This window comes from Neopelma chrysocephalum, unplaced genomic scaffold (genome assembly GCF_003984885.1).
Source record: "Neopelma chrysocephalum unplaced genomic scaffold, ASM398488v2 Primary Assembly neopelma1_24, whole genome shotgun sequence".
NCBI classification, from domain to species: domain Eukaryota; kingdom Metazoa; phylum Chordata; class Aves; order Passeriformes; family Pipridae; genus Neopelma; species Neopelma chrysocephalum.
In genome coordinates, this window is record NW_020897693.1 from 15249423 (window position 1) to 15262195 (window position 12773).

Sequence of the window (12773 nt, forward strand, 5' to 3'; positions counted from 1 at the left end):
GTGCCATGTGGGGTAGAAGGGTATCCCCTTTGTGGGCTTCATCTCAGAGTACAAGATGGAGAGAAAGCTGGGTAGAAGAAGGTGGGCTAGTGTTGCCTTCTTTTTAGCTTTAGTTATCTTCCCAGCCATGTTACTGCTCAGCTGTGGGAAGTCTTAGCTCCCGCTAAAAGGACATAAGCAGCACGAGAAGTGTCTCTTTGCTGGTGCCAGAGTTCCCATCCAGTCCCCTGCCCAGGGCAGAAAATGTGTGTGTGAGAGAGAGTATGTGCGTGGGTGGGTGGGTGGGTGGGTGGGTGGATGGGAGAAGCTGCTGAAAAGCCAGTGGGCTCTTGCTCTTTGGAAAGGCAGATCTGGTGTCAGAAAAAATAGCAGGGAGAAAAAATGCCCAGGTTACTGGGGAGGTGGTGGTGAGGAGGGATGCATCTCATCCCAGATCTTGATGGAAGAAGTGCTGCTCCACAGCCTCCCTCTCCCTGCCTGATCCCAGGAAGCCAGGAGCTGCCATGTTCATGCTGGAAACACTCCACTTACATTAACATATGTACTTTATATGCCTAGGGTAGCTAAAAGTGCTGCATTCAGATCCCCGAGGAGGCAACTGCTGTCTGGAGTCCAAGCGGATGGATTTGTTCAGCTGTCCCTATGTGCTCTCTCCGTGTCACGGGCACTGGGCTGCAGCCCTGTCATGTCGCCCAGGAGATAGCGGCGCTGTGCTCCTTTGCTTTCATCCTCAGGGCAGCGATGCTGGAGGTCTTGCGGTCCGGCTCGCTGTTCAGCTCGTAGCCATTGAGGCTGGGGCTCATCCCGGCCGTGCCAAAGAGGCCACCCATGTGAGTCTGTCCCACGTGGCTGCCAGGGCCAGAGACGCCGAGGAACTCGGAGACACCACTGGCCGCGTGGGGGTGGGCATGGGGGGACATGCAGGAGGGCACCGTCTCACAGGGGACGACACAGGCAGGCACAGGAGAGGCAGCTCCATTGTTGCCAATCCAGGAGGGGTTCTGGATCTGGGGGTGGAAAAAAAAGCATCAGGGCTGCCCTGAGCAGGATGTGTCCAGCAGCTGGCCTGGGGGGATGGATCGTGTCCAGCCCCAGCCCTGCAGGGCAGCCCTGTGCACGAGGGGCAGCCAGTGCGAGCCAGCAGATCCACTTCAAAACCTGTATGCCAGCCTAGACAGGGGCAGGGACTGCAGGAGGCTAACTTGAAGGGAGCAGGACTGTGCCATAGCCTCTGCCATAGCATCTCTCTGTTTACCTGTTCCCCTCCCAGGCATTTCTCTTATTTTATTTGCACCATGAGCACTTTTCTCAGCACAGAAAACCTTATGTCATCCATGGTGTTTCTGTGGTCATACCCATCACACAGGGAACAGGCAGAAAGGGGTGTTGCAAGGCTGCTGATCTAGCCCTCCTTCCCCAGCCCAGGGCAGCTTTGCCCAGGTAAGAGCTATTTTGTACCACACAGACATGCCTGTGGGAGGGCTGCAGGCTGAGCTGCCTGCAGCCCCCAGCACAGGCAGTTTCCTGGCCCCTCTCCCCAGCCCATCAACGTAGCATTGTCCACCCTTCTGCAGAGCAGAGCCCTGCAGGGCCACCTCGAGCGACCATCTGGACTCCTGCAGTATCACTCATGAAGTGATATTGCAGAAGAAGAAAGGGGGCTCAGTATTTGGCAGTGGGAATAGGTGTGCTGTGGCAGGGAGGGACATGGGGATGCAGCATGAAAGTGGGGAGGAGATGAGCAGCTGGCTGGAGCAAGATGGCAAAGGGCCCTTCATCCCACTGCACCTCTCCACCATGGGCCCTTGGGCCCTCTCTGATCTCTTACCTCCAGCAAATTGCTTTTCAAATTTTTGATCTCTAGTGCTGGGAGAAGAGAGCAGTGTGGAGGGAGTGTAAGTTACAAAGACAAGAGAAGGGCATGCTGAAAATGCTGCTGAGAGTGTCCCCTTCTTGAAAAGCTGCTTTGGCATCTCTCAGCTATTTCATAAGGGCTTCTTGTTCAGTTTGGGGGAGACACCAAGCAGGAGAGAGGTCAAATGCTCCTGGCTTGGCTGTGGGGTAGCACTGGTACAGCACTGGCTGGAGAAGTACCTGACAGCCAGGGAGTCAGGGAGGGAGGACTCCCAGCACATCTGTGAGGACAGTCAGGTTCAGAACATCCCACCTGCAGAAATCTGCCCTCGAGCAAATTCTGGGTGGTGGGAAGAGGAGTGCAGGATGGAGAGAGTGCTTTGCAGAGGCACAGCCTAGCCCTTGATCTAACAAATACCTGTCTGGCATTCTCTCAAGGCAGTATTCTGAAATGGGGGCTGGCCCAATGCTTAGGAGGTTACTTTGGTGATAGGTTTTCCAGGACAGGAAGCTAAGGAGGTAAGGAAGCTGTGTGATCTGCTGCCAGGGTCAGGGCAGGAAGAGTTTCAGCAGGACCCAGAAGCAGCCTCAGGTACCCCAACAAGGCTGCTCCCCCCACTTCCTTTGGAGCATAAACCTACAAGTCCATTGGGAAGCATCCTCAGATATCATCAAATGCGCTGTAGGTACCACAGCCCATCACTGGGAGATGGCTGTAAGAATTTGCCGGGGAAAAATACTTTTGTCCAACCACCATGTCCAAGGGGCATGGAAACCCAGACATGGCAACAGGAAACCTTCCTGGGAACTGCTGTTCTTTAGGCATGAATTAGCCTTTTGGATCTTTTTCAAACAAATGAAGTTAGTGGGCAGCAGCACATGTGATGGGAGAAGAACAGTGTAATAAGATGTGCTGAGCAGGGTGACCTGCGCCCAAAGGGTGCTGCACTATGTCACACAGGGCTGGGCTTGGTACCTGCTTTAAAGATGGCTGCTCTCGGCGAGGGCATAAGAGAGCTAGGCAGGATACTCAACTAAAAAACTCCCAGCCCTTCAGTGCTTGACAACACATATAGCTCTGGCACCAGCATTCTTGCAACCTTGCCTGGGGGCAGGTGGATGAACTCGAGAAGGGAAAGATGACTTGGAGAGGACTGGGACCAGAGGCAGTGTGTCCAGCAGGCACTGGGACAGATGGGCCCGGGCAGGGGAATGCACTCACCTGGGCATAGTTCTCAGCACGGGTCAGCAGAGGCAGCTCATAGGCAGTGGAGAAGTGGGTCCGGACCTGCTGCATCTGACCGAACCGCTCCCTCTTGCGCCATTTTGCTCTTCGGTTCTGAAACCACACCTGGGAGAGAGGGAGAGGGGGGCTGTGACCAAGGGTGGCTGCTGGCAGTGGCTGGGAGCCTGGCAGCCCTGAGGAGCCTGCCAGTGGGCAGGCCCTCCCCAGGTGGGTGGTTTTGCATGGCATGGAGATGGGTGCTCCTCCACATACAAGCTCTGCAGGAGAGTGACAGTCCCGCCCTGCATCTCTTGGAGGTCTGGGACCAGCCTTTGCTGCTAGACTGGGCACACCCAAGGCAAAAGGGGATGCCCATCTTTTGGTGTACTGCCTCTCTGGTAACATTCACAGCTCTTGCCTCCCACAGCCTAATTTGTCCTGGCATAGCCCATCTTCCTCTCACCCTGAAATCTTTGTTACCCAGGCTCTGCCTACAGCTCTCCTGCTGTCAGCCAGTCAGACAAGAAGTGTGAATACACCCATGTGTGCTGCTGCCTGGCTGAAACCAGCAGTGATGGGGCTTTCCCCAGGCCTAATCCTGGCTATGACAATGCCGTTGGCTGAAGCTTGCATTTCTCACCAAGCTCTAACTGTTATTTTTCTTAACTGTGATAAGAGAGAAAAAGCCTAACACCTCTTCCCTCCTTAGCTGCAGAAAAGGGCAAGTGCCCTTCTACAGTGTCCTTTGCTTTACACTGAGTTTTCTTCGCAAAGTTTGCAGCTCTCTACTTCACAGTGCTGCTCAGATCCCTTCAAGGCAAAGACTAAAACTCTGTTTCTGCTCTTATTTTTACTGGCTTGACATCAGTGTGGATTATTGCACTGTTGTCAGCACCATTGCTCCTGATTTGCATTAGCCCAAGAGAGATCAGAGCCTGGCCCAGTGTCTTCAAAGCCTCTTGAAGCTCGTGAGTCAGGGAAACACATCAATCAAGAGCCTCTTTGAAGGCACTGAGAGATGAGGGCGATCACCAGGGGCTGGGTTGCGCAGGTCAAGCCAGTGCATGAAAAGAGCAGTCCTAGAGCCTCTTGGCTCTGCTTCGAGTTTTACACGGTGACTCGCTGGGGGGTAGCAGGGGCATTGGTAACAAGCAGTTGGGCCTTTCCCATGCCTGGCCACGGGACAGCTTTGCTGCTTGGCAAGCAGCTGGGGAAAGCAGACACCAGGTAGGAAACTCATGTCTTAGGAGAAGACAAGGACAAGCCAGACACTTGGCACAGGGTGGGGTGGCAAGCCAATTCTCGGCGGGGCAGGACAGCAGTGGCACCTGTAGCCTGCATCAGTGCAACTAGAAGCTGCTACAGGGAGAGAGAAACACGACGGGCTGGGGTTTCTCATCTGGGCTGACCTTCTTGCTTGTGCTGGAAGAGTTGTTTCAGGCTCTGCTGCTTCAGTTTCCCCCTTCCCACCATAGGCAGCCCTCCGCTGGTCTCTCATAGCTCCCCATTGTGGCCAGCTGTCGGCCCCATGGTACAAGTGGGCAGCTGAGGGTCTGGCCATGTGCTATGGTCTGCTTGGTGCAGTGAGCAGATGATGCAGCACGCAGGCATGTCCTTCCCATGCAGGCTTCAGATGGTGTAGGGTTTACTGCCCTGCTCCACGGCCATGGCAATGTCACTGGCATGGGCCATCCACAAGCTACCCAGACTAGCCTTACCCAAAACAGCTGCTCTTAATCCCCCCACCTCAAATCAAAAACCCTATGAGTATTTTCAGCGGATTCAAAAAGCACTAGCAGAAAGGTCCTAACATCATCCCAGCCGAGCACACGCAGCACAGAGCGTCCTACTGGAGCAGGTTTGATGCCCCAGGCATCTGTCTGCTTTTCTTCTCCCTCTTCTTGGCACAGCCACTCCAGCCCAGCTGCAGGCCAGTCTCAGGGCTGGCCAGGATCACACTGCTTTGATCTGCAGATTCAAAGTTAGCAGTGGTGACCTGGTTCCTCCTCGGGCGGAGGAGGCCCCACTGTGCACAGAGGGGTGGGGAACAGGTAGGGAGCAGAGTGCTGACTGTGTGCGAGGCCGGAATGAACATATGCCAGGCATATGCGGCCCTTCTGTTCCTGGTGTAGGCACCAGCAGCCTTGCCCACACACCTGCACTGCCATGCAGGGGAGCCCGCCTGGGCATTCCTCCTGGGAGCAGGATGGCCAAGCACAGGCCCCCCCGGTGCTGAATGGCTCTGCGGTGTGACCTTTGAAGCCATCAGTGCAGGGTTTGTGTGCTCAGCTTCCCAGGACAGCGCAGCAGCTGCCTTGATGGAACCGCAGGGAGGTTTCCTCGGGCCAGCTGAAGCAGAGTGGGGTCTCAGCCTTTGCTCTGCCACATTTATGCATTGGATTGAACTGGCTCTGGCAGAGCAAAATGGTTTAAACTGGCAGTTCCTGAATTGCAATCCCCACATGTCTGGTGGGCTGGGAGGCTGTTGCAAATCATTGCATTAGGCTGAAAAAGAAGAGTGACTTCAGTCCAAGTGTTAGTGCCATGGGCAACAGAGACACTCAGAAGGCTGGCAGTAAGCCATGAGTCCAAAACACTTGTAGCAAGGTTTGGACTGTTTTTCAAAGTTCTCCTTTCTCCTCTGGTCCAAACACTTATAGGTTGCTTGGTATTTTGCAGTTGGGTTTCTCCAGGCCTCCACAGTGCTCCAGGGAAAACAAGACAGGCAAGACAATGTGAAGATGTCAGCAAAAACTCCAACTGATCCTCAGTATTTCCACAATCTTAGAAGATGCCTGCTTTTAAAAAGCAAATCTAAACCCAGACAGAAGTCCATTTTCCTTTCATTGCCTGTCACTTTTTGTCAAGAGAAACTGTTGTGGGATGGGGATGTAACAGCGGAGGTTGCAGTGGCTGGTGCAGCATGTCCCCTAGGGTTAGGATGGGGTACTTCGTGCAGGGACCAGCAGTTACTGTGGGCTGAATCTCAGTGTTAACAGTTAGAGTGGGAGTGTAGGGTAATGTCATGTATCTGACTCCTGCAGACAATGCTTTGATAAGCCATGATGTACCAAATAAGCCCTATAAAAATCTACAGAACAAAAAATGTTTCATGTCTCCATAAACATTCAGCCATATGCTGGTACCTTAATCCATATGCACACACTGATGCGCTGTTGGGGGAGAAGAGGCCAGGAATGGCCTAAGACAAAGAAAGCAAGCAGGAGACTCCTGCTTGCTGTCTTGCTGCCTCTACCCTGGCACTGCCAGTCTGCCCCTGCCACCAATCCCCACATGCCCTGCACAGGGCACAGGTGGATGGGCTGAGTTGAGATCTCACCCAGGCTACTCTGGCCACGTCTGGATAGTTGGGGGCTGCATCACTACATTTGTCCTTCCTCCAAGCAAAAGAAAAAGGTGCTCTCCCCTGTCTCCTATGCCCACCAGTGCAGCGGTGGAAGGTGAGGCTGACCTCTGCACACATGTGGTGGTGGACTGCTGACAGCCATGAGGTTGTGCTCATGCCCTGTTGACAACCCTCACTGCATCACTGCCCTGGTGCAGACAACAGCTGCCCACCATGTTCAAGTCTCTTGTGTTCCTGCTCTCCCCTGGCAGCCTCGCAGTATCCATTCTTCCCATTCCTGTCCTCCAGCCTTACTGCCCTCCTCCCTCTGCTCAGCCTCCATTGTCTGTGTCCAGGACCCCATCCCTCTGCGAAAGGCCAGGCCATCTCCCCTCTTCCCAGAGATGGCCACCAGCCCTTTGCTTTCCAGACTGCAAGAACAGAGCCAGAATTCATCCTTGAGTGCTGAAACTGGACACCATTTTATCAGTGGCCTGGAATGGGAAATTGGAGCCTGGGATGAGAGAATTGAATAACTTGAGCTTGTTTTCATTTCATGTTTAATTTCCTGCAGGCTTAGCTCAGTCTTTCCGCTCCTTCCACGAGCCTCCCAGGGTTTTATGGGGGAAAAGGGATCAAGATATATTACTTCTTGCTTTGCTTTGCTTTTTTTCTTTTCTTTTTTTCCAAGGCAGTGATTTTGCTACAGCAGAGTTTGACATTTCCCTCTCACTTTCAAGCCCCCGCCGCATCACAGGGTTACCGCCAAAAACATTTCATTAATGGTCCCAGCAATCCTAGGGCTGGCTCTGAGGGGGGCTAGCTGAGGGGTTATAGTTATATTCCCTGGTTGCAAAGACTTCTTCCAGCCCCATCCCTTTCTCCTTTGCCACAGAGCAGTCCAGGAGGCAGAGATGCTCATAGGCCAAGAGAGATAAGCAGCCAGGGTCAGGCTGGCAGGGCCTGGGATGTGTATGTGAGCGTATGCAAGGGGAAGGAGCCACGTGTGAATACACGTGTCTACCATGTTTTTCTCATGCCACTGCCTCAGACATATGCTGCAGACCTGGATGATCTGGAAGAAGCTCAGACAGTCGCTGTATCAGGCAGTTGCTAATACCAAGCAGAAGCTCTTTCTGGAGCTCTGCAGCCCCAGATGTGGAAGAGAACAAGGGAATGGAATATACACATTGTGTAGGACCTACATGAACTCAGCACCCACTGTGTGCCCATGCAGGCTTGTGACTGAGCCCCAGCAGTCTGTCCCCAGCTGTGTAGCTCTGCCCCTGCACAGGGCTTACACATGGCTTGCACTTTGGAAAACAGGGATGTGCAGTATCTTAATAGTACATGGAAACAAGGGGCCAGGTTGTGGGGGGCAGAAAGGGAAAATGTTGCACTGCATCACAAGGGGAATTAGCTTTGACATTGTCGGACACCACCAGGGATGGCTGGAAACAGAGGCAGGCAGGGAAATGGAGTAGGAGAGGGGCCAGGCTGTGGAATGCCACCACTTCACAGACAGTGCAGCCCACCCCATGCATGCTGCTGGCATGGGCTCTTCTCCAGGCACTGAGAACTCTGGCAGCTATTTCACTAATGAAGCGTGAGCTTGGGAAAGGGTTGGAAAAATCAGAGCTGCCACTTGCCTGTCTAGGCTTCACATCTGCTCCTGCCTGCAATGTGGCTGGTCATGCTCCCCAGGGAGCTCAGCCAGAGGGGATGACCTCCAGCCAAAAGCTGGCTCAGCTCTGGGAGGGAGCATCACACCTCAGACCTGCTGGGTGCCTCACCTTCCTGCCATTCTCCTTTGCTCAGCTGAGCCTTGCAGGAAGCTGAAGCTGGCCTCCATGAAATTATTGCAGGACATTTGGCATCCCTTAGATGACCATACCTTCCTTGGAAGAGGGACTGTTGAGCTTTCCTCAAAGCCCACGGGGCTGCCATAAGTGTGTACCCCAATACCCCACAGCAGCTGGAGCCTCTGCCAGCTTGGCAGAGGGTGTCTGAGTACACAGTGGCTATTTGGCTTGCAGGGGTAAAGTAGTAAGGGGCTCACGGCTAATTTATGATTTCCAACCCTCTAGCCCTTGGTTCTTCATCCTTGCCGTAGGCATTTACTTTGCCATCAGTCTCCTGAGCTGTTGGCCCATGCCTGTACCCACTCTTTGGCTATAAGCTGATGGCCCTCAGTGTTAGAGTGCTGGCATTGGAAGGCCCCCCCAGAGCTGCCCAGAGGAGTGGGAGACCAAAGTCAAACTTAAACAAGCTATAACACGACCCAGAGCTGGAGACAGGCACTGGCATGATTCACTAAGGCTCTAACTCCAAAAGCTTCCTTCATGGGAAGTGCAGCCCTGTGCCATCAGCAGAAGAACCCTATGCCATCTCCAGTTGCACCTCCATGCCTCCTGAAGGGCTGCCACTGCCACGATGAAGCTAAGCAGTTCACTAGCCCCAGCCCCCTGGGAACACATGTGAGATACCCAGCACATAGGGTGCCCTGAGTCTGCCCAGCCAGCACCCACAGGCCTGCAGACAGGCAGTTTGCATTTCTACCGACAGCATGGCAGCCCTTCATCATGAGGTGGTGGCTGGGTGCCAGCCCATAGCCCAGGGGACTGGGCCCTTCCTTTCAGAGCAGGGGAATGACTGAAATGCAAGTGCTGACACCTTTCAACTCTGGGTAAGTGATCGAGTGCCTGCCCACTTGGACAAGTCCTTCAGCTGCTCCGTTACACGAGCCCTGTCATTGCCACCCCAAGTGAGGGGTGTGCGCTGGCAGCCATGGCAACAGGCTGCTGGGGCACTTATCTCAGGACAAGGTGATATCCCCTTCTGCCAGATATCCTCCTGGCTGCCTGGTGAGGTGCTTCTGCCCTCAGCTTTAGTGTTATCCAGTGGGGGAAACCCCCCATGATCATAGGTCAGATGTAAGGAACTTGCAGATTGCATCTGCCTCCCCTGCCCTGGCTGTTAGCAGTCCTGCGTGCTGGCTAGGATGACACGCTAGCTACACACCCTGGCTCAGATGCAAGCAGGAGGAGCTTGCCACCCTCCAGCACCTCATTCTCATTCCTGAGCAAAAGGAATTTCATGCGCTGTGCAGCATGTAACCAGATGCTGTGCCTGGCCTCCCAGGAGACCCCATCGGCACTTGTGATGTGTTCCTGGGAAATCAAGGGCTTCATCCAGTGACAGAAGTAAAGAGCTGATGTTTGTAGCACTGCCTTCCTCTGCCCATCCTGCAGTGCTCAGCATGCTACACTCGGGACCAATGGGAATCATGCTGCTTCCTACTGAAATGCAGCCGTGTCCAGCCTGAAGAGAAACAGCTGTGGGGAAGAAGAGTATACCAGCCCTGCAAACCAACTTAGGAAGCAGACAAGAAAAATCCTGCTTCCAATTGAATCTGGAAGTGAAAGTACAGACTAAAATGGACTTAAGCATGGATGCTGGCTTGACTGCTTCGACTGTCTGCAACAACTATTTGTAAAGGTTAAAGCAGAGGGAAGCCGGGCTGCCTGGGAGCTAGGAGTCTGCCTGGTGTAAGACATACAATCAGGTGTCTCCACAGGCCAGCTATTCAGGTAAATCACAGAATCACACAATATTCCAAGTTGGAAGGGACCCACAAGGATCAGTGAGTCCAATGCTTAAGTGAATGGCCTATACGGCAATGAAACCCGTGATCTTGTGATTTTCAGCACCATGCCTTAACCAACATTCTTGATGTTAATGCAAGTTCTGGGGATGGTGAGCTGACAAATGCCTGCAGATGGAAGTTACATGATTAGCTAGGCTGGAGAAAGAGCTGACCACCAAGGCATTAGTTGCGGATGTCTGCTCCATGCAATGATGCTCCTTTTTGCACATGCTTCTGAGCCCTTCCAGGCCTTCTGTTAAACTCCTTTGATGTGGATTTTGGCTCTGCTGGACCCTCAGTTTAGTTTGGGGGAGCTAGTTCATAGGAGCTGGCACCTGTGTGGGTGGAGGTGGTTGGAAGTCTGTCAACAGTGTAGCTGTTTCACTCTCCTGCTCCTCCCAAGGTTGTGGGTGCACCTTTTGTCTCCGGGTCTCCAGCTCTCATGCATCCTCAGCACCTACTTAACCAAGCAGGCAATAAAAGCTGCCTCTCCTGTATCACCTCATGCTCTCTGCTATGGCCACCTCTGCATTCCCACCTTGCCAGAAAGAGCCTATCGCATGGAAAAGCTTGCTCCCACTCAGACTAATGAACCTGTGTCTCCTGTGAGACTCCTGAAAAAAGTGGTTTTTGTAAAAGCTTTGTTGTGGGTGGCCATGAGGTTTATCTGCCTGCTGTCCCATTAGCTCAAGGGCAAGAGGCATCTCTGTGAACACTGAAGCACAGAACACCAGACCAAATAAGGGAGCTGACACTAGTGTCAGATGTGGATGTACCTTCCTGGCCTGTCCCTGCTGGAGAGGCATGCTAGCTTGTGGCACAGGCTCTGGGTAGGGCTCAGCTGCCTGCAGTTTATGGTGTGGCTGTAGGGGACCTCAGGGGCTTGTTTGCATCTCACCCACCCCTCACCCAGCCCCAGGCCATTCCCCCATACCTGTACACGAGCCTCGGTGAGGTCTGTCCTCATGGCTAGCTGCTCCCTGGCATAGACATCAGGATAGTGGGTTTTCTGGAAGACCTTCTCCAGCTCCTCCAGCTGGTAACTAGTGAAGGTGGTGCGGTTCCTCCGCTTTTTGCCCTTGTTGCTCTCCGAGTCGGCCTTGTCCATGGGGCTGGGGAGGTCTGTGCTGGCCCTGTCCTGGGGCACTTTCACCCCAGCCTCCTTCACGCTGAGGTAGCTGCTGTCCATTCCCGAAGGGTCAGAGCTCGGCTGCAAGTCGGCCTCTCCCAAAGCACTGTCTTTACCTATTTGGGTGGGTGAGCAGGGAGGGGAGAGGAAGGCAGGTTTCAGCAGAGGCAGGGGGTGGGGAGAGACAAAAGGAAACAGATGTAAATATTTTCACCAATTAGTTGGTTCAACCAGTTAAAGCTAGCACCCTGGCAGGGGGGCAGCAGTTCCCAAAGATGCGCAGAGAGGTTGGCACCAACCCTGGGCAGAGAGAGAGAGGAGGGAGGTGAGACAAGGTAGAGGGCTGCCATGGGTGCAGGAAAGCTGCCAGCCTTGGCCTCGGAAGGTATTGGAGCTCAGCTTTGGGGTGGCACAGGCTGTAACCAAGGGAGGAGGTGGCTGTTATGGCAGGAAGGTTGATCACAGGCCACAGAGGCCAGCACAGGTGGGGAAGAGGAAGTTGGGGCAAGCTCTGCCAGCTACTCCTCCCTCTCCAAGAGCCAGGTGGAAGGATAAGCCCTGTGCACTCATGTGCACACAACCTAATCAGACCCTTCTCCAACACCCATATTGGGACTGAACCCCGCGGAGCACTACATTCCTTGGTCCTGGCCACAGGAAAGGTCTCTGAGGATAGAGGAACCCATCTGCTCCCCGCATCAAGTAGGTCTCCTGTCACCAGCCCGTTGATGCTCCCCTACTGAATAGCACACAGTAGAAAACCAGTACCCAACAGCCATGCATGGTGCTTGGTTATGTCTGCTTTCTTCTCCTGCATCCCCTGGCAGTGGTGGTGTGTCAGCAGAAGTGCTCCTGACTGATACCCCACAGTCACCTCACAGCCTTCTGAGAGGACTTGCACTGCTTTTGGCAAGAAGGCTATAAATGGGGCTTAGTGCCACAGAAAAGGACGTCATGAGACACCTACAGAAACAGCCCAGCCTGCGTGCGGGGCAGAGGGAAATGAGGGGAGTCTGACAGCAGCCTGGGAAGATGCTCCTGCCTGACTACCCTCAACAATTAATAATTAATGGGACATAAGGTATGACAGCAGTATGGTGATACAGGAGGAGGACATTTCAACCACTCAACCAGTAAGCTGGTTCCTCTCTAAGGCGTAGCAGCTACCAGTAAAACCACCTTTGAGCTTCTATAATGGGGCACCTCAGGCCCATGTGCTGTGATGGAGCATCCTCTCCTGCCCGCCTCCAGCGGAAGTGGTGACCCCTGCATTGGCAAGAGTGATGCTACGCCAGCAGGACCCTGGTAGGTCCTGGCAAGTGACCACGGTTCTCCCTTGTCTGATGCCACTGCTCTGCATTGTGGGGCATCCCCAGACCAGAAAAAGAGGGATCTGTGTGAACAACAGCCCACCTGCATATGCTGCACAGCTCCATGTCACACCTGGCCACATTTCTGACTGGGATCTTTGGACAAAAAACATGGTAGGCCTACTGCAGATTTTAACCTTGAGCCACTGTTCTCAGTTCCTAAATGTCTGGGAAGTGGCACAGTGGTACTTCCTATTCATGCT

General features: G+C 53.7%; 1 protein-coding gene across 1 annotated transcript in view; it reads right to left on the reverse strand.

Annotated features, from left to right (window-relative positions):
* Positions 1-289: 289 nt before the first annotated feature.
* The window catches only part of ALX4 (ALX homeobox 4), a 39018-nt gene continuing 26534 nt past the window's right edge, over positions 290-12773 (reverse strand). The window contains exons 2-4 of the mRNA XM_027704427.1: positions 11006-11316; positions 3077-3205; positions 290-1007 (exon numbers count right to left, since the gene is read on the reverse strand). Of these exons, the coding sequence (XP_027560228.1) occupies positions 684-1007; positions 3077-3205; positions 11006-11316 (764 nt within the window). The 3' untranslated portion in view covers positions 290-683. The remainder of the gene's footprint in view (positions 1008-3076; positions 3206-11005; positions 11317-12773) is intronic.